Here is a 26,092-nt window from a genome sequence, read left to right as displayed (position 1 = left end):
TTGCTTGTAGAGACCTTAGAAAAGGAACAAGTATGTTTCGTTAGAGCACATAGGCAATTATAGTGAATCAGTCAACATATAATACTTATCAGACACTGCATACAATGATACATATGACACCAAAGTTTTTATTATTTTTCAAAAGTTTCATTCTGTTCACAAGGCCCATATTGACAAAATAGTATGAGTTTAGAATCAATGAAATGCCACGAGACGTGCAAGGGTTTGAATTCAGGCAATCGTAAAGTTAAAGAACCGTTAGTGAGTGAGTGAGTGAGTTTAGTTTTACCATGCACTCAGCAATATTCCAGCTATATGGCGGTGGTCTGTAAATAATCGAGTCTGTACCAGACAATCCAGTGATCAACAACATGAGCATCGATCTGCGCATTTGGGAACCGATGACATTTGTCAACCAAGTCAGCGACCCTGACCACCCGATCCCCTTAGTCGCCTGATACCACAAGCGCAGTCGCTATTTATGGCAAGCATGGGTTGCTGAGGGCCTATTCTACCCCGGGACCTTCACGGGTCGAACAGTTTATGAGTAAATATGGGAAAAATAACTGAAATATTGAAACTCCAATATTATTTGAGGTTTTCGACAGCAGGGATGTTTTTTTGTTGTTGTTGTTTTTTGGTTTTTGTTTGTTGTTTTTTTTGGTTTTTGTTTGGTTTGGATTTTTTTTGTGACTCATGGTGGGAGTTGGTGAAAGGTTTCGCTCACCAAGCAGAAGGCGAGGGTTCCATTCCCCAAATTGGCACATTATGTTAAGTCCCTTATGGTGTTCCCGCCGTGATATTGCTGGAACATGGCTAAGAGCGGTAAATACCGAACTCATTCACTCACTCACCCGGCCACTCATGATGGGGGCGAGGGTTGATTGTGTTATTGTTATGCTGGATGATGTTTTATTTGTCGAGAGTTGTGTGGTCTGGGGCTGTCGTACAAACATGTTGTACAATGGGTGAACCCAAGATTTGGCGCCTGTCAGATTACCCGACACTGCAAGTATGCTACCATGTCCAGCAGGCAGTTATGGGACTGACTGTCCGAATGACAACCGACTGTCAACCTAAGCGGACGATGGGGCGAGGGATCTTCAGCGTGGATAATGTATACTTCAATGTCACAAGACCACAAGCACGCCTGTATGTCAGGTGCAAGGAATATATCCTCATCCTTGCACTCAGGCTTTCAAACGGCTCCCAAGATGTCGACCTGAATGTAGATACACCATTCCAAAAGCATCTACTACAGCATGAACGTGCTTTACGCGTTAGAACCACCAGCAAACATTTACATCTCAGTGGTGCCTACCAAAGTACATTCCTCAGTTAGGACAAATTGTATGGATAACAACTTCTTTATTGCGTGATTGCGACGTTTCAGTACAGATTCTTGTACCGTTGTCAAGCAGAAATGATCACAACTTCTTTATTGCGTGATTGCGACGCTATCACGCAATAAAGAAGTTGTTATCCATACAATTTGTCCTATTTGTACACCTCAACTTCTAAAATGCCACTCAAACAAGTTACATTCCTCAGTGCAACAGTGACATACTTAGGTGGCACCAACAAAATTCACAACAATCAGGGAAGCGAAAATATGCACACTTCCTGGAAAGATATGGCTTGGGAATTTTTCTGCACAGTCATCACCAAACACAAAGATCTTTTTTGTCGAGGATAAGAATACATATATAAGAAAGGAAGAATAGCCAATTAGATCTTTCTTCGGTTTTCAAATCTGACAAAGTATATGAACATAGCTGTAATCTTCTGACCTATTCTCCTGGACGTTTATCGTCAGCACACAACAGCAAGACTATGTATCCTCTTCTCGACTTCTTGGATTGTTCAGTTACGTCACCACTGTCGCGAAGACTTGAATAGTTCAAAATTAACGCGCTTTGGCAGATTGATTGGGGCAACTGGCTAATTAGTACTTAAGACTCAGGTCACACGCAGATATAGGGCATCCGTGACAAAACAACACGCCGCCACACAACCGCAACCTAGTATTCCAATGTGTGCCTGCTCTGGGCCTCACTCCAGTACACGCCGTAGTCACACTGACCATCAGGGTAGGCCGTCTGTTGATTACGATGTCGCCGCGGAGAGTGCTGAAGGATTTATGGGTGGTAAAGAAGACCCTGATCATACTCCTGACCCCACTTGTGTTTTTGCCGCTCGGTCTACAGGTTGAGAGTCGGGTATGTTGGTTGGTAGCTGCTGTGGCAGAGTTCGAAATACGCGTTTTGTGTAAGAGGCAGCTTCCGTTCAAGTCAATAATGAACAAAATACACTGTGTTGATACTCAAGTTCAGTAAACCAAGCAAACATGGTTGACTAAATGATACAACCAGCAATAAACTAAACATGTTATTTCAGTCAGTCTGCATCTGTCACACGTGTTGTCTGTCTAGACAGAGCAGTCTATCTATTAGTTGGAATTATGACATTATGTTCGTTGCTCTGACACATCTATGTTTTCCCTACAGGATAGATATATACGTAACAGACATGTCAAAGTGATGACGCAATTTATGTACAGAGCAGAATTATTTTCGTGGTCATGAATATTTTGGGCCACAGCGTTTTTCCCGTTTGAGCACACGGTTCCATAAGGTATATCCCCGAGAATATCCATGGCTGCTGACTGAGTTTTGCTCAGTGTCTTTTGTCCAGTTTGTGAATGAATAATTAGAAATAAGTTGCTGGCCGAACACGGTAACAGGAAACATTAATATGCACACAGGTTTACTAAACAGCAAACATGTCATAAAAGCATGATGGATTCAGAGTAAATTCTTACAATGGCTATAGCATCAGAGGTGCATGGTATTATATAGTAGAGTTGAGGCGACGGAAGGAGGATCGAATACAGCAGCATTCGTCTCTGTTTGTGCATGGCTTGAATAATGATTGTCGGCCATGACAATGCTATACATGTATGTCTCGACACGCACATAACAGGCCCGAACTTCCCGGTCATGCACACGCATGCAATCTTTTTTATTTCTAATTAAATACATTTAAAATGCGAAGAATGTTATGACAATGTTTTGAAAATAGATCTCTTTTCTCATGAAGCTTCCTCCAATGTTTTTCGAAACAAGCGAAGAAGCCACTTATATGAAGTTCAAAACAAGCGAAGAATATTATAGTAATGTTTTGAAAAGATATCTCTCTTCTCTCGACATGGCCTATGCTTCCCGGTACAGCATCTTTGGCGGTACTCCCCTGACGATCTCTCCCGGGAAAACCGAAGTTTACATTATAGCCTTCCAGGGACTTCTGAAAAATAGATTTTAGGCTTTCCGGTACGACACCCACAGCCACATGGTGCGTCTACGGAGCTTTCTTAGCGCTAAGCTAATAATAGTAGCATATTTGTAACGCGTGTATATCCATGTTTAAGCATATTCAAAGAACCCACAACAAAATGGCAAAGAGCTACAGTTCAAAGCCTCTTTTGAAGATGTGTGTTTTCAGATGGATTACAAGGTATGAAAGTCACAACAGTCTCTGAAGCTTTGCCATACATCCTGCATGGACAAAAGACCTGTTTCCAAGCATAACTGTCTTTACAACTTGCCTATCTGGGTCTTTCATGCACCCGCCAGTAAAATGTTACAATAATCAAGTTTGCCCATTACAAGGGACAAAAATAGAGTCTTAGCAGAAATAACCGTAAAACATTGATAAATATCTCCAGTACTGCTATACGATATGAAAGAGGCTTTGACGAGATGAGATGCATGGCAATCGAGTGACAAGACTGAACTAGGAACTTGTCAGGTCTTTGACCTGATCAGCAAAGTGGATACATGAATTTCCGTGAGTTGACTCTACACCTAGGCCCTCGCTTGTCTGGACCAAGTTTGTTATGGGTCATTCAGGATTTAACGTCATCACATCATTGACTCATGTCTGGTAGTGCGCTATTGATGACGATCTGTGTTGTGTTAGGCAATTACACTTCCAAACTTCATAACGTTTAAAGTGAAGAGGACCGGCCCTAGGACACTCAGTTTTGGGACACTCTGGAAGGTTCGGGATCTTGTCTTGAGTCACTGTCGCCCAAACGTGACATGTTACCAGTTCGTACTACTGAATCATGGCTTTTGTCTGTTATGTTTGTGAAGAAATTCTGGAAAACGTCAGGAGGATGGGACGACATGAAAGGCCTGTAAGAGTCTTGGAGAAGAAGGCGGGGCATGAGTTGATGGAGTGACCAGGGAATGGATTCTGATTGCTGGATTTTGTCGTTCAAGGATGCTTGTTTGGCACGTGTTCTCTTCGATGTGACCTTGATGCTGGCAGCACAGATGATCTGCCTGTGTACCTCCAGGAGAGACGATCTCCAGGCACGCTCAGCACGAGGTCTGCTGTGTTCAAAACTACATCTACATCTAGAGAGAGGTGATTAGATATTGGTCTGATACTTGAAGGTACAAGACATATCCTTAATCGTTACAACCATGTCTGGGCCCTGTGCATGGACTCGAGAAGATCTTTCATGGTAAGGAAACTGCCGTTACTAACGACTGTCGTAAAGCTAAGGATGTTTTGCACAAAGGGACCGTTGTCAGTACAATCAGTTACAGTTTATGTGCTTAAAACTGTAGTAAGACTGACTGCCGACAGCTGCCCGTCCTTACCCTATAGTATTCACTTCTGGGTTTGTTGGTACTGTCGTCCGTTTTTCGTATGGAATTGTGGGAAGATACAACGTTTTGGAAAGCGCAGTACAAAGCTGTCCATATGTCCATGTAAGGTGAAAGGTTTTGTTTGATTATTAAACCTGAAAATGTATCTGTCACACCTATTTATGCAGAACACATTATTGTTAAAACCAAATCTCTTGTTCATTATTAACACATAGTGATAAATTATAATCAGCAATAACTTTGGATAGTCAGGGTGATTTTGCCAACAAAGACTTGTTGTTTTGTAATGCGGGCTTTGTGGTGAAGCACCAGGTAATCTCGTGGATGTCGTCACACCAGAATACATCGTCCGTGGTCTCGCAATTGCCTTTTTGAAAACTGTTACAGATCACCTTTGCATGCTCTAATCACAAAACTAAATTATTTCAGCAAGAAAGCCGGAAACATAACGCATATTCACTTCATTCACCTTTCCTTGTGGTTATACATGATACATGATACATGTGGGTGCTCAGTCCTCTTGTCTCCTGACAAGAAAATATGCCTGTCATGTTACAGACATGTGATTTATTTCAGGAGGCACGATGTGCTTACGGTCTAGCCATAATGGCGGTGTACTGGATCACGGAGAGCCTCCCTTTGAGTGCCACGGCGTTACTTCCGGTCGTCCTGTTCCCCATGATGGGTGTACTTCCGGTCAAGGCAGTCTGCAGGAACTACATGAAAGTGATGCACATTAGATTTTTCTTGTGATAACTTAAATTTCGTAATCTAAACCACAATGACCAAAAAAGTCCAAAGGACAACAGGAATGCGAGACCCTAAAGTACTTTTGCGACATCGGGTTATGTTTTTGAGTAAATCCATTCCGCCCTCGGTAGGAATAAATCATTGTTCTCTTATTTCGTGGACCAAGTATCAACGACAAGCCTAAGGTTAAAGGATAAGGCTTACAACATCGGTACAGCCACCAACCTGTCTGTTACCGAAGTCTGACGTGATGTTAATGAGGTGTGTGCTGAACATGATTTGATACTCATTTCAGGACACTTCCATGTTTGGACTGGGCTGCCTGTCGTTCGCAATCGCTGTGGAAGAGTGGAACCTACATAAGCGCATCGCCCTCAAAACACTTCTTCTCATGGGTTCACATCCAAAATGGTACAGATGCAGAAGTGTTTTGTCGAAACTGGGAGATATATGGGATGAATCAATGTTGATACAATAATAGTGGATGGTTTGAGAATACATCACCACATGGATTTCATTCAAACCTAAGCTGTTCGTTCAGTTATCCCCATTGATAGGTGACTGGATTATGACATGAAACTTTCATGTTTACAATTTTCAGTCAGCAGTGTGTGATTTGACCTTGAAAACCCCGACTATGCACAGATGCAAGTAGATTATCGGAAATAATGGTCTGCAGTGATTTATCGACCTGCCTGAAAAATGTCAATATTCATAATGACACCCCATGCTCGTGTAGGAGGCTCCCACGTTGTGCACGTGTTTCCCGTGCATTGTGTTTGCGTGGGGCGATAACGTGAAATGATGCTACATACACAAGATAAATGTCATTGTACGTTCCCCAGTGGGTTTTCTTTCTACCAGACTTCAAAGTTCAGGTTCCCCTACTTTTTTTAAAGAGTATATACTGAGTCAAAAAGGAAACTTCACAAAATGTAATTTTTAAAAATAATGAATAATCCTTTTTCCCTGATGATACATCTATGTATCCGAAATGGGATCCCTATCTTTCGACTCTAGAAAAACCTTAGCAAATCCCACTCAAACCCATCAAATAACGTTAGTACCAAATCAGGTTTTGCACGTGTAGTCACGTGATCTTCGCATTGAAGTTTTCTTCATTTGCACATGTTTGCATTGGCCCCGAGAATTAAAAAAGAACACTTTTAAACCACATTTCTAACGGTACTTTAAATGTCACGATTGTCAAATGTGCAACGTAAACGTGCCTTTGGCATGTTGTAAGCGGGAAGATCAGTTATTGACGTCGCAATGGGATGCAGCCGTCGTACTGTGTATGGCTTGCGAGGTCGTGTACAACAAACTGGCACCACTTCCTATCGCCCAAGCTCGGGTCGTCCACGTCAAATCGTCAAATCTACGTGCCAGAGTTCTACCGGCTACACGAACCAGGGCTGAGATGTTTAGAGGTCGACTGTCCTCACAGACTATTCGAAATCAGTTGCAGATTGCCAGTCTCCATTCTCGACGTGGGCCAATACTGACGCCGTTTCATCAACATCAACGGTTGATGTGGGTCCAAAGTCACCCCCGAAGGACCCAGAGAGATTGGAATCGAGCCGTCTTTAGCGATGAATCCAGGTTTACCCTCAGATTCGCGGACGGCAGGCATAGAGTCTGGAGACCACGTCGTGAACAGTATGCCCAATGTTGTGTACAGGTAGGCGACAGATTCGGTCGCGGAGGTTGCATGGTGTGGGGTGCTTTCTGTGGGAACAAAGATTCCCGACTTCTGGTCATCCGTGGAAACCTCACAGCTACTGCTTACCCCTGAACTCGTTCCTTTCATGGCGGCTCATGACCCAGGTCTACAGTTCCAGCATGATAATGCTCGAAATTTCCTTCAAAACGCTGGAATCAACATCATGGACTGGCCATCGAGGTCCCCTGACCTTAATCCAACAGAGAACGTTTGGGATGCACTTGGGAGAAGGCTTCGTGATCTTAGGAACCAACCTCAGAATTTGCAGGAACTTGGCGCTGCCTTGCAAGAGCAATGGCGCAGAATCCCCAACCACGTGTTCACAAGCATCAGACAGTCGACGAGGAGACGGTGTCTGGCAGTGGTGAATGCGCGGGGCGGCCATACACAATACTGAACTGGGAAATTTCGAATTTTTATTCTTGTGACTTGCCATTCTGTATATACATGTTTTAGAACGGCGGTGTAGCCTTATGGAACTGATTGTGGCTCTGTCAGTGCCCCGAAGAAAGAATGTGAAGTTTCTTTTTTTACTCAGTATATATTGTAAGATGGGGCTAGTATCCTCCACGCCTGCACGTTTTCCTGTTGGTTGCTGGTGGGCTACATGTGTCCCACGTGTGCACTGTACTTGCAGGTTGATGCTGGGCTTCATGCTGCCCACGTGGTTCCTGTCTATGTGGGTGAACAACACTTCCGCCACCGCCATGATGATCCCCATCGTGGACGCCGTCCTCGTCCAACTCAGGTCGTCCAATCACACATCAGGTGGGTCCACAGCATTAACAACCCGCCCCTTGAACCTGAACATACAAAGCTGACCAAGAGCTGCCTTCATCCAGTGCGCGTAAGAGATCACTGGCACTGTTAAACGTGATCTCCCACACCCTAATATAGACTTACGACTAACATGGAGCAAAGGTTGCTCTGTACAACGGCACCATGTTCGTTTCTATGACGACCGTTCTATCTGCCTCCTTGTCTCCACCATGCAAGCAATGCTTAGATTATGACTCAGTACAGTGCTGTTGATTCAGCTGTAATACCGGGAGTTTTGTCCAGGCGGACTAATGAGGAATAGCATGAGTGTTGCATGCCCCGAACACCTGTCCAAGTCGAAGGGAAACTGGAGTCCGGCAGGACGGTAGAGTCGTATAATGACAGGCGTATTTAACTCTCATGACGACAGGCACCCTGATAAAAGCAGAAACTGTAATGCATATAGCATAATTATCACTGCCAGCTTCTATTGTGTTAGATCCAGACAACGATGAAACCACGACCTTGACATTAAGCCAGCACGACACTTCCATCTCTGAAAGGGAAAAGCTGCCAAACCAGAAGTTGCAGAAAAGGTAGATTTCGTAATTGTTGATATTCTCATGGTAGTCGTCGTTTTGACATTGTGTGACATCAATCGACTTCCACGGTTCCTGGAAGGTCACCTTGGTAGATTGAATGCAGCAGCGAATAACATCTTTCATTCACCTCACTAACTCACTCAATCATGCACCCAAATACTCATTCACCCAAAACGCACGCAAGCCCCCACCCAAACCATCAATTCACCCCCTCACTTATTCACAAGCTCCCCCAACCTTCTACCAGCTCACTCTAAGTCGCGTAAAGCCACTTTGTGCCCTAAAGTCCTCGTCTACATAACCACTGGAAGCTTCACGTACGTGTTTTACAGCATGTACGACGATGGACGAGAGAAGGACTCCCATTCGTTCCGACGTCTGTGTAAGGGAATAACTCTGTGTGTCGCTTACGCTGCCAACATCGGCGGTACAGGGTCGTTGTCAGGGACTTCGCCCAACCTCATCATGAAGGGACAGGCAGACATGTGAGTGGAATATCAACTGCATGGCTAATACACATAGTATTTCCTTCATACTGATTGATGTATGGTGATCATGTTCACCATTCGTATCTGCTGGACATCCACTGGACGTCAAATCAGTGGGCGGTAATTTAATTCCTAGATAACGATCCTTGGTTCGTCAGCGTGCACGTGACGCAGTGGTAATTACGCTCCATTATCCGTCACCTGCGACCAGAATCAGAAACTTTTTATTGAATGTATTCCAAAACTTCAGTATGTGGTCAGTATGAAAATAACGGTTCTTACAGCGTTTCATGAATAGGTAGAGCGTAATATGAAGTACATACATGTATCTCACTTCGGATGTTGACGTTCTTTGAAATTCATATGCAACAATTAGTAAACCCGTTAAAAACGTGTGAAGTTTAGAAAGAATATGGAAGGTGAAGGATATGTTTGATGGTAGCTACACAGAAAAAAAATGTTGTTCGATGATAGTACGTTTGGTATTATGGCTGTATTTCTACCTTGTATAGTTTACATAACTTATTTCTATCTTGTATAATTTACATGATGTTTCCTATTTTCTATTTTCTGTTGCCGGATAGATTAGTCATAGAATAACCTGCATTCATTAATTTCAGTTTGTTTGAGGAATATGGTTTGGAGTCGGGGGTGACGTTTACTTCATGGATGATCTTCGCTCTTCCAGGCTCCGCCCTCTGCCTTATTTGCGCTTGGTTATGGCTTTCATTCTTCTTCCTGGGGAAAAGGTGGGTTTGAAAGGTCACACGCGGATGTCCTTACCACCTGGATGAACACGATGTCCACCATGTCCTTCTTATTTCATCATTAGTCCCATCCTCAATGTTCCAGGGCGTATTCATCTTCAGGTTCCGTTTATAGGTTGTTGTACAGAGATGGCCATGTGTTCGGCCTCTGTATTTCCGCTTCTCCGGAATGGTAATCGAAATTGGTTGTGGGTCAGCTTGGAAATTCTTGTGCAAGAATGTGCTGCAGAGATATCAACCGTTATGAAACTCATTTTAGGAACGAAGGACCTCCCTCGACGTCACAGGCAAACCAAATGTGTTTAACACAGACAGAACCTGGCATCATTTGAAAAACTCTTAGTACGTTATAAGTCTGCACATTTAGATGGTTTAATACAAACTGAATATTGCTGACTGTTGGTTAAATAACATGTATCCACATTATTCCAGAAACTGGTTCCAGTGGCGCTGTCGCAGCACAGAGGCTGAGAGCGGTGTACAGAGCACACTCAAACAACAGTACAAGGAGCTCGGACCTCTGTCGTATGTACTGTGTAGTTGATGGACAGCACATTGAACGCGTGTATATCACTCATGATGCAAGACTTTATTGTCATGACACAGCGACTACTAGATCTGGTAACAGCGATAAAGGTATGAGTGCAATCCCATCTAGTCATATTCTGTGGCAGTGTAAACAATATTGGCAGTTTAACAATGGCTGACAATGACAGATTGTCAGTAAACAATGCTGGCGACACATTAAAACCACGCGGGGAAGAATACCACTCATGGTAGTCTGTGGTATAAGTAATATAAATCCAGTTACACTCACACACTTCGCTCAACTAACTATATGTACATTTTATGAATTATATTCAGATTGTGTTTATGTTTTTAGTTTATGTTTCAAGGAATGCTTCTGTTGTGTTGTGCAGTTTGGAGACAAGGGCTTCTCAGCAAACTGAAACATGTTACATGTATATTCTTGCGTATATTCGTATTTGACTTCTGACACATATGGGGGTGGTGGGGTAGCCTAGTGGTTAAAGCGTTCGCTCCTAACGCCGAAGACCCGGGTTCGATTCCCCACATTTGCACAATGTACGAAGCTCTTTTCTGGAGTTTCTGTCGTGATATTGCTGTTATTGTGCTAAAAGCGCCGTAAAACTAAATTCACTCACTCAGTCTGATATGTATGAGTATCTAGAAGGGTACAAAATGTTACAAAAAAAACAACAGAATATCACACAAAACCAAGAACACTGCCTGCATGATAACGATAATAGTTCATGAACTGTCCAAAGAATTCATAGCTGGAATATTGCTGAGCGCGACCAACTCGCTGTCTCACTCCAAGACACCATTACTTTGGCCAACTGTAAACAGTCGTTGGAAGTGTCATGACAACAAGGCACAGCCTAATGAAAATCATTCCACAGACGTGCTATGTCTCGCCTTCACTGCTTCACGTTACTTCTTTTCTAAAGCATGCTTTGAACTACCCTGTACAGTTCAATGTACGTTTTTTATACAAGGCAACAGGGCATTCTGTTACACACATGCCCCGTCCACTTTGTCTTCTAGATACATCCTGGGAGAGGTGAACCCACTAGTTCGAGACGGTGCTCCATGTTGTGTAATGGGCTGTGGTATAACGAAAGTGTTGGGGACTCGAGTCGTACACGATGCCATATGTTGAATGTTGCTTTTTTTCCAGATTTGCAGAGGTGGGTGTTATAGGCCATTTTCTTCTTTTGGTACTGCTCTGGTTGTCAAGGAAACCACCAGTTGTGACAGGATGGGGAGCGTATTTCCCGTAAGAATATCCACAGACACTGTCCATAATTACCAGTTCAGTCGGTCTTAACGGAATAAAAAGAGTCGCGATTTAATGTATTTGTGAACAGTGCTTTACTTCAGCTTAATGAAGAGTTTCCTCGTCTACCAGTTCTGGCACCTGTCTTACTATTAAATGTGTTATTTTTAGGTAATGAGCGTGGTTTACCAAATACAGATGTATTAAAAAGAGACAAAATGTAAATGCACTTAAACGTTTTATATTTTCCCGTTGTTATGGGAGGGGGTGGCTTGATTTATCGTATAGACTCTTCCTGAAATTCACCAAGACTCTATTACTAAAAGGAAGACACTGTCCACCTCCGATGTGTGACTTCACATCAGGGTGTACATATACAATACTGATTATGAGATGATCACCCTGTCCAACAGGGAGTGATGCTCAGGTTTGGCTCAAGAGGGTCTCGTTAAAAATGAACATTTTAAAAATTCGTTAGAACAGACCAGTGTAAAATCTCTGACGTATTTACGTCACCACATCGGAAATTCTCCATTTTGATAAATCTTATGAAATTCACTGGCCCTGGTGGCGGTGGTGTTGTTGAAAAGATGCAGGAAAACATATCGCATATCGTTTGCGAAATGTCACGCTCCCTTCATCGCTATGACGTTGTTCGACTGTTTATTCCTCTTCCTTGGGTTGGTACCTCCCAATCTGGTGATCGACAAGGGGACAGTGCCCGGTGTATCACCCGGAACACATTCTTTCTGGCACCCTGGGAAATGCAGTGCCTGGATTGTTTACACAATCCCAAAGGTCTTTTCGTTTTCTATGGCCCTGGGCTGATGATCAGCTTTACGAGGCTGACTGTTCCAACGTCATCCGAAACCTCCTTTCTCTATTCACATATTTTAATGTGAGAATTATAACGATTCCTCTGATTTCCATACCGTGCATGATTGTTACACATAGACAGTTGTGACAATTAGAATGTAAGCGAGAAAAGCCTGTCTTCAGCATGGCCTTGAAAGCAGAAGGGAATACATACATAAGATATTAGTTCATTTCATTTTAAATTCTTAAACTAAAAATAAAGTATGTTAAGACACCTTAGTTCACGTTGTGGAATACCTCGCTTCGTCCTACCAGGGCCTGTCCTTCCTGGCTTTGTCGTCACGACCAGTCTCCTCTGTTGCAGGTATGTTGGGGATTCCGCAGCCGCCATCCTTGTGTGTGTCTCCATGTATTTCTTCCCCGCTCACAGACCACGTGTGTTCGGCTTACGCAAGGATCAAGGTAGGTCTGCATGAGACCTCATGTAAGAAGGCATGTATGGATTTTGGTTCTGTACTCATCATCACGCTAATTAATCCCATGTATATCAATGCATATTGGTGTATCAGACACGTTCCCTACATATTTAGTCATCAGCAAGCAATACTCCAGACAATTGTATGTTTTGTTTGTTGTTTAACGCCGGACTCAGCAATATCCCAACTATGGCGGCTATCTGTGACTACTCGAGCCTGGACCAGACAAATATAACGCAGCAACATCAGTGAAGTAGTGCAACATAACCTACGAAGCTTCTATCATCTGCAGTACTGAAACCGCAAGTGCCGCCAAAAATATATGTCTCAAATATTCTCTGTCTCTCATTCCCCAGACCTCTGGTGCAAACCCCCTTTCTGTCTCTTCAAGTTATGCTGTTTGCCTCGAACTTCCGATATATGTGTCTTCAAGTCACAGTATTTGTCTCCAACTCCCATTCTTTGTGTCTTGAAGTCACAGTGTTTGTCTCGCACTCCATCTGATTTGTTTCGAACTTCCACTGTTTGTCTCGAACTTCCACTGTTATCTCCCATGTTTGTATTGGCAGTTTTCAGTAGATCGTAACGCCAGAACATCAGCGAATCACTGTATATTGAGTCAGGAAAGCGTGGAATATGTGGCACATTTATGACAGATAATAACACTTCAACTACGGACGCACACTGTCATTTACTTCAACTATATCTTTATTAGCGTGTGGAGTCACTACTGACTCTGCTCCGCATTGATTATGGACTGAAATAGGCCCCCTGAGATCCTTGTAGTTTGTCGGTTGGATAGTCAAGCTCACGGCATGGCAATGTCTCTGACAAGGTGGATCATTGCAATATGAGTCACATGATTGTCTGGTCCGGATTTGTTTGTGTACCGTCCGCTTGCTAAGGTTGTGATATTGGTGAAATGTTGAGGCAAAAACAATTACAGAAATATAGTCCACGTCAGACAGTACTGGATACATGTGTATCGAGGTGTTCCTAGATACATGTGTATCGAGGTGGTCCTAGATACATGTCGAGGTGTTCCTAGATACATGTGTATCGAGGTGGTCCTAGATACATGTGTATCGAGGTGTTCCTAGATACATGTGTATCGAGGTGTTCCTAGATACATGTGTATCGAGGTGTTCCTAGATACATGTGTATCGAGGTGTTCCTAGATACATGTCGAGGTGTTCCTAGATACATGTGTATCGAGGTGTTCCTAGATACATGTCGAGGTGTTCCTAGATACATGTGTATCGAGGTGTTCCTAGATACATATGTATCGAGGTGTTCCTAGATACATGTCGAGGTGTTCCTAGATACATGTGTATCGAGGTGTTCCTAGATACATGTGTATCGAGGTGTTCCTAGATACATGTGTATCGAGCTGTTCCTAGATACATATGTATCGAGGTGGTCCTAGATACATGTCGAGGTGGTCCTAGATACATGTGTATCGAGGTGTTCCTAGATACATGTGTATCGAGGTGTTCCTAGATACATGTGTATCGAGGTGTTCCTAGATACATGTCGAGGTGGTCCTAGATACATGTGTATCGAGGTGTTCCTAGATACATGTCGAGGTGGTCCTGTGAGGTAGTATGCTTCGGGGAACTGTCACAAGCGGTGGCTAACCTGGGGAGTAAAGCACTATATTTTCGCATGAACCGAATATAAGCCATTTTCACAAAGCCTTGTTGAGAGTGTTCCATATTAATCCTTGCTCAGTTGCACGACTCAAGTAACTTTAACCCACGGATTAACCCATGCTTCCCACGATTTCAAGAACCAAAACGATATCAAGTACCATGTGTCTCGTAGCAATAGTTCCATGTAACCATGCCATAATCACGTGACTTTGGTTCCACGTACCCATGTGTTATCATCACGTGACCTTGGTTCCACGTACCCGGATGATACACATGGCCTGCGTGTAACATATGAGGTGATGAAGCTAGATTTTGTGCGTTGCTGGCAAACATTGGTGCATGACGTATTCACCTTCGCCCTACCTCAGAACAGTCATATGTGTTAGACTGCCCCACTGTGCAGCTGTGCAAGTGTTCAACTGTGCAATCCTTCATGGTGCATAGGCTGTGTCTTACCTACTTCAGAGGCCGTGCAGTCAGTCCCGTCCCTACTCAACTGGTCCACGGTGCAGAGGAAGTACCCTTGGGGGATATTGTTGCTGCTTGGAGGGGGTTTCGCACTGGCTGATGTTTGTGAGGTAGGACAGTGTTGGTGATGAAGGTCCTTGTTCTCACCGTCTGATGATTGCAAGCTAGAACCATGGCCCTGGTAGTGATGACGTTTTTCGTGATATTTCGTGTTCAGAGAAACCAGAAAATAAACATAATCATAAAGTAATAAAAGAGGCTACTGATAAGATATTTGATTCTGTTTCCAAAATGTTCATATTGGTGTGGAATGTCCAACTGAGAGACAAAGCATCACCAGTCAACTAAAAAGTTCTCTGTCAATCAGAAATCCGGTCTGTCCCGGTGGATCGGCGGTGAGTTGTCTGCCCTCGGCTCCCTCGAGCCGTGGCTGATGAACCTCTTGCTCACCCTTCTCATTGCCCTGTGTACCGAGATCACCAGCAACGCCGCCACAGCAGCCCTCCTCCTGCCTATCCTGGCCCAGCTGGTGAGTAAATATACTTTCACGCACGCACGCACGCACGCACGCACGCACGCACGCACGCACGCACGCACACACGCACTCACGCAAGGACATAAATGATCTCAACATAATTGCTCCTCTTCTTGTAACTTGGGGTGTATAGTAAGTGAAATGTGAGAAAAGAGTTAGCTCCCCTTATATACGTAAGTACATACTGGAAAGGTCCTTAGGGTTGCGGTTACATGTAGTTCATTCCAGAACTCTGTATACATATAGTACAGGTGTAAACATAGCACACCACAGACCACGCTTACACAACTAATACAACACACGTAAGTGTCAGTCTAAAGAGAAGCCAGTGCGCCCTGAACATTACAGCAACCAGACACATCTGCCTGCTGTTGTGACTCCAGGCGATGAACCTGTCCATCAATCCGCTCTACCTCATGTTCTCCTGTGCCATCTGTACATCCTTCGCCTTCATGCTGCCGGTGGCGACGCCACCAAACGCCATCGTCTTCTCCAACGGCCATCTGGAAGTAAAGGATATGGTAGGGCCTCAACCTTGATTGCATCTTAATGAAACTGACCTATATACACTAATGTATCTGTAATCTTATGATAGTGCAATATTGTACTTACAAAGACTATACGACACAGTCCTGAATCTGTCAGTTGATGTTGATTGTCATTGATGTCACGCTACTGTTAATGACGTCCCTGTCGTCTCTCCACAGATACAGGCCGGGTCTGTCATGAATATACTGTGTGTGGCTGTCCTCAACGTGGCCGCCAACACGTGGGGCACAGCCTACTTCAACCTCGGAGTCATGCCCGTAGAATTCTCTACCAACTCCACCGCTGTCGATGTGGTCGTCGACAACGTGACGCTGCCTAACTGAGTGACCTTCACAGCGTGTATTTTCATCTGTCAGACAAAAAGATGATGTTTGTCAAGATGAGCTGACACGTGAAGATAAACTGTTGTCTTTTAACGTCTTCCCAGATATTGGAACAAATGTGCACGTAGCATGCATTCTATAATGATTGGGTTTGTTTGTTGTTTAACGCCAATGCCAGCAATATTCCAGCAATTGTAGGGTTCTAAATAATCGAGTCCAAACCAACAAGGGATCAACAGCAAGAACATCCTATGAACTTTCATTTGTTCAGTATACACGGAATAACAACAGTGTTGTGAATGTCCCTGTGTACGTTTGTCCCACATGTCAACGTAAGAAATATGGTTATCACCTGCCAATATCAGTGAGTGAGTGAGTGAGTGAGTGATAGACTTCATGCAACACTCTAGCTCAGTGTCACACTGTGACCGATGGGAATCGAACGCTTATGCGACTGGGTAGAAAGGTACCGAGACCAGATTTGGCAAATTGTCACATAATCACTTCTGCAATAGATTCGACCACCCGGAGTGGTTTCAACGCCAGACCACGCAATGCTCGAGTTATACAGTAGCATCTTAGCCATAACAATGTTCGAGTTATACAGTAGCATCTTAATCAGAACCCTCTCTATAACCCTGGCCGATCCCCTGATTTGTCACCAACCGAGGGTTTCTTCAATTGAAAAGAGTCCCGTTTACGACGTCATCTCCAACAACGCTGCAGTAACTCCACCTGATCCTTCCTCGCATACGGAATTATCATCCCCAACAACGCTGCAGGAACACCGCCTGATCCTTCCTCGCATACGGAATTATCATCCCCAACAACGCTGCAGGAACTCCACCTGAACCTTCCTCGCATACGGAATTATCATCTCCAACAACGCTGCAGGAACTCCACCTGATCCTTCCTCGCATACGGAATTATCATCCCCAACAACGCTGCAGTAACTCCACCTGAACCTTCCTCGCATACGGAATTATCATCTCCAACAACGCTGCAGTAACTCCACCTGATCCTTCCTCGCATACGGAATTATCATCCCCAACAACGCTGCAGTAACTCCACCTGAACCTTCCTCGCATACGGAATTATCATCCCCAACAACGCTGCAGGAACTCCACCTGATCCTTCCTCGCATACGGAATTATCATCCCCAAGATGTTCTTTAAGACGACAGGTATACCGAGGTGAAATTCGGTGTTTTCGGTTTTAGTGCCGTCATTTTCAAACCTTTTCTAAAATGTTTAGAAATCGAACCATTTGGTGAAAATCTATGCATTCCTTTGGTGAACGGCCGCTGTTTTCTTGTAAGGAAGTTCGAGATTGCCCCAAGTCGTCTACTTTACAAGACAATTGCAGTTAACAGATCAGTGGAAGCTGTCATAACCGGCATCTGTCCAATCCGGTAAGGTGTCAACACCAATATAAAATCTCCGTCCCGTCTGTGACCTGAACATTTATCGTCAGCTCTGCAATCCAGCACTTTGTCGAACCTGGATTATTTCTTCAGTCCCGATGAGTGCCGGTTTATACAGCTTCCACTGTATTTCGAATCAGGCGAACCGCGTCACATCGTAATAACTTATAAAAGTTTAGCAACACATCGCTTTATAATAAACGTTGCCATCCGAAAACGTATGATGTCAGAAAACTCATAATAAAACGAACTTCCTCGATTTCATTTTGTTTGATTACATTTAATCTTATTTTCATTCAATAACACCTGTTACAGTAACATCAGAGAGAATGTGCGTGTAATGCCATCGCATGTCTTTGTATAGGCAGGCATGCCGTTTACCATGTTCAGTTTTTCTCGCCTACTGCGATTGCACCAAATATGTTCGTAGAAAACACGCATAATACTAATACGATTGCAATACATGTTATTTCTGTTAAAATTAGAACTTGAGATATAAATTATTCTACAATGGAGCGAAAATTGGAGCGAAACGTTTCCGGTTCAGTTGAATAACTGGTAGCATAGCAGGAACGATAACTGACTTGTCATGTCTAGTGATGTTTGGTTCCAGGTTTCGTATGTACATAGTTTCATTTACAAAGTTTTTTCACGTGGTACGATACGAAAATACGATATATATAGTTGGACACAACAAACGAAATAACAGTTTTGTTATGTCCATGGAAAATACGATCTTACTTGGTTTTTATTCCGTCTTATGTAGCCGATAACTCATGGCGCGCGTTATTCTTTTGGCAACAGGATGAGTGTATTGTATACTCTCAGAAGAAAGAAACGCATATAGGAATTTCAACTGTATTTCGACTGGAGACATGTGGTGGCGCTGAAGTCAGTACCTAATGGTGTGATCACCGTGGGCATCCAGAACTGCAAGGCATCGCCTTAGAATCGAACGGATGTCTCAGAATCTCGTGTTGCCCAATCGCATCCCACTCTCCCTGTAGTGCGTGTGCGAGCTGTTGAAGTGTCTGGAGCTGGGGTTACGGCGTCACACCCGACTGTCCAGGGCATCCAACAGACGTTCAATTGGGTTTGCGGCCAGTGATTTTGAGGGCCAGGGGATGTTGTGGTTCTGGAGGAAGTCTCTTGTGTGACGCGCTGTGTGAGGCTGGGCATTGCTCTGTTGAAACAGGGATACTCTATAACAGGGATTGGTCACTCGCTAGCTTTCCTTACCATTTGTACTAATTAACGTGTGCCTCGTCATGCTCCACTGCACACGTCGACTTGGTTTGTTCTCAGCGCAAATCGGCTGCGCTTAACAGTATTTCAACCAGTTTACTGTCGGAAACTATCGGCATCTCCCGGAGTAATACTCGGTAAATTGGAGTAGGCTCCCCTGAATGTTGTCACAACAAGCTGGTTACACTTCCTGTCGCCGAATGATGCATGTGTGGATTAATGAGAGGACTTGAGAATGTGTTTACACATTGCCTTGTTCAAAGACTCTCTGTTTATGTGACAATTTTGATACAGCGTTCGAAACGATCGCCAGCCCAGAGGCCCAGCGTCGGTTGTTAATGTATCAGGCCAACAGTTTCAGTTATCTGCAGGCCCATGTGGTCTTCTGTCAATTAGATCTCATTTGTTTTCAACTAGCATCGTGCCCATAATTTGTATTAATGTTCAGGAATTATCCTTGATCCCTCATGTTAGGATAACTTCCAGTTTCACTTCATAGTATTATATATTCAGTGCTGCATAGGAATGTCAGCAGTCTATAACTAATTGTAAACTTCTCTGTGCTCCATACACTTCACTAATGGATTTTGTAGGGACTGTGAAACTCTCTACAATGAAGACTATTTTGTTTTTATTGGTTTGATTCCAACAAAATGGGTATGCAGACTTTAAAGACTGCAAGTGGCAGCAAGCCCTGATGGCCAAATGGCAAACTAAAGGTTATTATGTTATTATATGTATTTGAAATGACCTGTTACACAATTAAAATGTCTCATTATGATTCAGTGGTTTTCTGTTTGTGTGGAATGCTTAGGCTGCATAAAAATATGTTTCTCAGGCACATTCTTTTCAAAAGTGACGAGTAAGACTTTGATTTTTAATTTTTGATAGAAAAAATGTGACGAGGGAGGAACACATTTTTATTTCTTTTTCCTTCAGGAATACAGTTTGGAAAGTTAAGCACATGTTAATGAGTTGTAGATTCAGTCACTCTCATTCTTACAGACACTCAGTCTATAATGGACAAATGGACGGTCGTGGCAAAGTCGAAATTATTTTTTTTAAGAGGGCAGTTAATGAAGATGACCAGATGTCTTCCTGCATGTGCGCAATTGCATGGATACTGACAGAATGTCAACTGACACAGTCACTCCCCCCCTAAAAAAACAGAAAGTTTAAAACCATCACAAAGCGTTAAAAAGTCCTTTGCAGTTTTGTCAAATATCAACAATAGTTTCAGAACTAAATCATTCAAGCATCAAAGGCATCCATGGCAGATTAGAACAGATCAAATATGTCATACCTCACACTTTCACCAGATAGAATATTCCCCTCAATACTTAGAGGTGTATTTGAAAGAAATGAATTTTAGGACTAAACACATTCAAACATTGGCTTGTAGTAATGAGTGATCAGATCAGATCAACGATATGTCATATTTTTCACACACATGAAATACTTGTGAATGTATACACCCTACCAATTATTTTTTTAATTCATAAAATCATCACTATTACTTCCAAACACCTCTCACCAGATGGAACTTTTTTCCCTAACAGAAATTAAAGGTGTGTGTGAAAGAAGTTTTTTGAGCAATAACTAGAAACACTCAAAAAATGCTGTGTAGTATTTCAATGGCGGATCAGAACAGATCAGCGAGATTTCACACACCTCAAATAAATCCTAACAATATGTTTAGATTATCAAATTATAAATATTACCTGCAAACACCTTTCGGGTCATTGTATATTCCCCTCATAAATATTTAAGGTGCATGTGAAAGAGGTTTTGGAGCAATAACTAGAAACACTCAAAGTTATACTATTTCAATGGCGGATCAGAACAGATCCGCGAGATGGCACATTTTTCAACACCTCAAAAACACCCTACCGATTTTTTTTAAATTATACAATTAGCACTATTACTTCCAAACACCTTTCACTAGATGGTATGTTCCCCTAATGGAAATTAAAGGTGTATGTGAATGAAGTTTTTGAAGCTGAAACAAAAGCACACAAACAACGCCGTGCAATATTTCAATGGCGGACCGGATCAGGTCGGCGAGATGGCACATATTTCACACACCTAAAGTACGTCCTAACAATTTATTTTAGATTTTGAAACTATCACTATTACCAGCAAACACCTTTCGCCTGATGGTAATTTCCCCTCATAAAAATTAAAGGTGTATGTGAAAGACGGTGTTGAGCAATATCTAGACACACTTCAAACAACGGCGTGTAGTATTTCAATGGCGCATCAGATCAGATCGGCGATCTGCCACATTTTTCACACACCCCAATTAAACCCCAACATGTTTTTAAGTCACAAAACTATCACTATTGCTTGCAGATACCTTTCAACTAAAGGTATAATTTCCTGCTAAAACATAAAGGAATGTGTGAAAGAAGCTTTTATTGACGAAACTCAGTCTACCTTCGCTGTGTACCGATAATTGAAGCCAGAGAGTTACAAGATGCCGACTTGAAACTTTACTACAAACATATTTTCTTATACTGACACTAATTACAAATATGTGACTAGAACTGAAGTAACAGAACAGGTGACTTATGTTCTACGTGTAGGATCCGAGTTGTCACAACACTCAGCGAATGTAATCAGCTGTTGAAAATGAACCGAGCTCAATCTTTAATACTAAGCTGCCGCCATATTGTCTCCACTGGTCACGTGACAAAGCGAGACATACGTTCAGCGGTTTTTCGAGGAGTTTCCACTCCCCTCTCTATATAGGCTCCCTGGTTGAAACAACTCCCTACTGGCGATCAGTGATTGGAAGGAAGTGTGTACGTAGGATTTCGTCACAGTACCTTTCAGCTGTCAGGTTGCCCTGGATCATCACCTAATCACTTCTACGGCAGATGATCTCCCCCTACATCATAACAATCTCTCCACCTGGGGAATGCGTCGGCGAAACGTTCACGTCGTTCCAATAGAAATCGTGATTCAACACTGAAACAGATTCTACGCCAATTCGGTAGGTTCCAGGCCTGAACGTTGGTGCACCATTGAACTAGATGTCGGCGATTTTGTTGTCGAAGCACAGGGCCAAAACAAGGTCTTCTGGCACGTAAACCAGCCTCTCTGAACCTGTTCCTGACGGTCTGTGCAGAAAGCCTCCTCAATCCGAGTATTTAGTGAGCGGTACTGGTCGCCGTAGCTGTTCTATGACGCAGGTCATGTACCCGGATGTATCGATCCTGGATCGAGGACGCCCACTACGAGGGGCATCTGCTACCGAATCTGCTACCTTCCGGCGACATCTCTCCCGTAGCCGTGATATGGTACTTTGGTGAATATTCATGCGTCGGGCAAGTGCACGTTGAGGCTGGCCAACTTCGAGGAGACAATGGCAATATGACGGTTGGCATCACGTAGACGTGGCATTTTGCTTTCGTCAACAATATTCCAAAAACAGTGAATGATCGACAGACAGCGATCAACCTGTTATACCCTTCATTGAGAGTCTCTGGTCCCTAACTTTCACGTGCATTGCATGTGAATTGTGTATTCTGTGACGCAACACGCCAAAATTGAAAGTCCTGCTGTTGACTACGGGTAATTTACGGGTGGTGCGTTTTGGTGTGAGGTCTTGTTGTCACGTTTCAAGACATAAACACCATAGGGCTCAGAAACAGAGCAAACCCTTTTGTAAAATGAATCGCGTTTTAATTCACTCCTACATGGCACTGCAATTTTCATTATGCGTTTCTTTTTGGAAGAGTATGTTTTTTAAAACGTTAACATTTCTGGGACGTGGTGATTTCACTGCAGTAACTGACTGCTAATCACCTGGATACTTGCTATTTTGCCAGGGTCCAGTAATAGGTTAGTTCTTCTAATCACGAAAAACAGTTTGATTTATTCAAAATATCAAAGATTATGATTGTTTCTTCCATGTTAGTAAACAATGTCAGGTTTTCTGCATTATGATCATATCTCATGTACTGAACCCAAAAGGACCCTATCGTAAGAGCGACCCTTTCACCCCTACTGATGTCATGTTATTATTGAGTGTTATCATTACCATACCTTGCACCTTTTCGGTGAAAACCGATCTGCCCAGGCACGAAACAATCCCACGAACCCTGCAGGTCCTTCATAAAATGTGAACATACTACAATCTTTCCGTCACTGTCCTTGCCTACGAATTTACTTCATGTGTACTTTTAATCAGTTTGTTCGTGGAAACAAAGTGAAATTTTGAAGTGAGGTCGTACAACCGGAGCACCGGGTGTTTCTCTGTGACATTTTTTGTGACATTTTTCACTAGTGAATAAATGCTAAGGTATTCTGTTGTTATGAAGGCGTTGTTCCGTTGTCTTGTGAAGGCTGGGTGACATACTGGATCAGATGGATGACCCGGTGTCCTGGTTGATGGCTTGTCGTCGCATTCCCACGACTCCGTTCATTGTTCGTAACATCAGTCACAAGATTTTCTAGTCCAAATTCGAATTTTTGATACAACGGGACCATGGCTAACTACGAGCTTAAAACCAAACAAATTTAATCAACTTTCGTGTACAAATTGTTCTTTATAAGACATATTATTTGTCCGCTCCATCAGGATACACATTTGTTCAGTTGGTGCGAGACATACCTTGAGCAGACATGTTTGCTTGCTAGAGGCTTCATAACACCAAACAACTTAATGCAGGAAGTCGGGTGTCCTACAATGATATACTAGTACATATAGGTATGGAGGCCGACAAGGGGCATCCTGTCGCCCCTTCCGTCGCGGCCCAGATTTTCTCCACAATGTATGTTTCTGTTTCCAGTTGTACATTGTAATGGTGAAACTGTTTTTCTTGTCACTTAGGAAAGTGTAGATGATATTGCCACAGGGGATGTTTACCTACGACCAAGTACTAAATGCATGTGTACATACATGAAGATCTGCATATACGTCAGGATGCTTTGTTCGGTTTCGGGTCTTTTTTTTAATAAAAATATGTCACCCTCATCTGAACAATGCTTCCATAAGTGTACAGATAGAAAATTGGACCATTCCTTTCACAGTTATATTTGAAATGAAAAACATCTTGCTCTCTGTTAATTGGAAATCGATGTCCCCCAAAAGATTCCCCGTTTCCCATCCAAATATTACCAGACCACCTCTGAATGGTCCGTCCCAGTATTACCTGTAGTTTAATCATTCGTCACCATATGCATACACTTCCTCATCAAGTATACCACCTGGTGCTCGACACGGAGAAATAACTTTCAGCGAGAAAGTGGGGGAAAGGCAGAATGAGAAATACATATAATTCGCAGTGCATTTACGCATTGTATTATCGCTTTCTCACGTTGTCGCGGAAATGAAAAAAAGATCTCCAGTCTCGGCTACCATACTTGGAGCGCTCAGCTGACGGGTTTATTTCACAGGTATCCTCAGTGTGACAGTCAAGAGGCTGTATATTCCCGAGGGAGGGAGGGAATAACAGTTATTTATCTCTGTGGTCATATATCTCACCTGTGGGTCAGTAAGTCGATTGTTGTTTTTTCCATATAAATATAACTTATATATGATATACATCGTGAGGTAAATATTCACCTTTGCCGTCTTACCTACACAGAAACGTGAGATCATCTCTAGACATGGCGAAGGATGAATACACCATCGAGACAGAAAGTGACTTTACAGTTCGAACAGGGAGCATACCACGTGACTTATGGGCGACTAAAAGGACCTTACTAGTCATCATATTACCACTTGCGCTTCTACCGCTACCCATACTCTCAGACGCAACGGTAGGTGACGCTTTCACGTCTACCCATACTCTCAGACTCAACGGTAGGTGACGCTTTCACGTCTACCCATACTCTCAGACGCAAAGGTAGGTGACGCTTTCAAGTCTACCCATACCCTCAGACGCAACGGTAGGTGACGCTTTCACGTCTACCCATACTCTCAGACTCAAAGGTAGGTGACGCTTTCACGTCTACCCATACTCTCAGACTCAACGCCTTAACGGTAGGTGACGCTTTCAGGTCTACCCATACTCTCAGACTCAACGGTAGGTGACGCTTTCCAGTCTACCCATTCTCTCAGACTCAACGGCTTAACGGTAGGTGGCGCTTTCCAGTCTACCCATACTCTCAGACGCATCGGCTTAACGGTAGGTGACGCTTTCCAGTCTACCCATACTGTCAGACTCAACGGTAGGTGACGCTTTCACGTCTACCCATACTCTCAGACTCAAAGGTAGGTGACGCTTTCAATTCTACCCATACTCTCAGACTCAACGGTGGTTGGTGCCTGTGTCTCCACCCATACTCTCAGACTAAACAGTAGGTAATGTATGTCTCTCTACTCTCTATGACTCAACGGTAGGCGCAGTTCCTACTCAACACTCCACAATGACGTAGCATAACATCACTGCCACAGGCTAATTTGCACATCTCTTGACAGTATTTCCTCTTGTTTGTAAACAAACCACAACCGATTAGGCGCGGTTTTCATACTGTTTTGCATTGTTAAGAAATAATAGTCTACAACTGCGATAGGAAGATGAATGACCACACATATACCGAAGGAAGAAAATAAGGGATCACATGAAAGGACAAGTGTTCCTTTATTTTTTTCCCAAGATTTCCTCACAGACTTTTATCGCATAGCTTGTGCAGTAACCTGGAAAAAACAAGGGATTAATTGCGCTTTCATGTGATCCCCTTTTTCATGTCATCCCACGTTTTCCCCCAGTATATTAATATTTGAAACCGACTGCATCGTTTTCTCTCCATAAGGCTGGCTTCGATGACAACGAGTGGAGCCGTACAACTCATATAAACAGTGGATCGCTGCGCAAATCGAAACAGCTTTACACGTTTTAGGATATTTTCTCAGTGAAACTGAACCATTCTAACAATGATGTTTAATAGATGTGAAGACTCATCGAAACAATATGTACATTATGCTGAATGTGACGAATCGTCACATCTTTCTGGCCTGTGGCAAAGCATGGAACACTACCCATACACTCACTCTCTCCTGTAGATGGCACTTCTAACACTACCC

The 26,092-nt window shown here is 43.2% G+C and overlaps 1 protein-coding gene across 1 annotated transcript; it reads left to right on the top strand.

Moving 5' to 3' along the window:
- Positions 1 to 2,110: 2,110 nt before the first annotated feature.
- LOC137261992 (Na(+)/citrate cotransporter-like) lies at positions 2,111 to 16,388 on the top strand. The gene is made up of 14 exons (XM_067799795.1): positions 2,111 to 2,219; positions 5,256 to 5,405; positions 5,725 to 5,840; positions 7,790 to 7,920; positions 8,411 to 8,507; positions 8,846 to 8,998; positions 9,622 to 9,750; positions 10,201 to 10,293; positions 11,471 to 11,569; positions 12,750 to 12,847; positions 14,979 to 15,091; positions 15,349 to 15,510; positions 15,900 to 16,037; positions 16,224 to 16,388. Exons 1-14 carry the CDS (start codon positions 2,112 to 2,114, stop codon positions 16,386 to 16,388), a joined length of 1,752 nt encoding a protein of 583 aa, XP_067655896.1. The 5' UTR covers position 2,111.
- The last annotated feature ends 9,704 nt before the right edge of the window (positions 16,389 to 26,092 follow it).

The sequence above is a fragment of the Haliotis asinina genome, chromosome 14, assembly GCF_037392515.1.
Source record: "Haliotis asinina isolate JCU_RB_2024 chromosome 14, JCU_Hal_asi_v2, whole genome shotgun sequence".
In the NCBI taxonomy this organism is placed as follows: domain Eukaryota; kingdom Metazoa; phylum Mollusca; class Gastropoda; order Lepetellida; family Haliotidae; genus Haliotis; species Haliotis asinina.
This window is presented reverse-complemented; position numbering and strand designations above follow the sequence as displayed.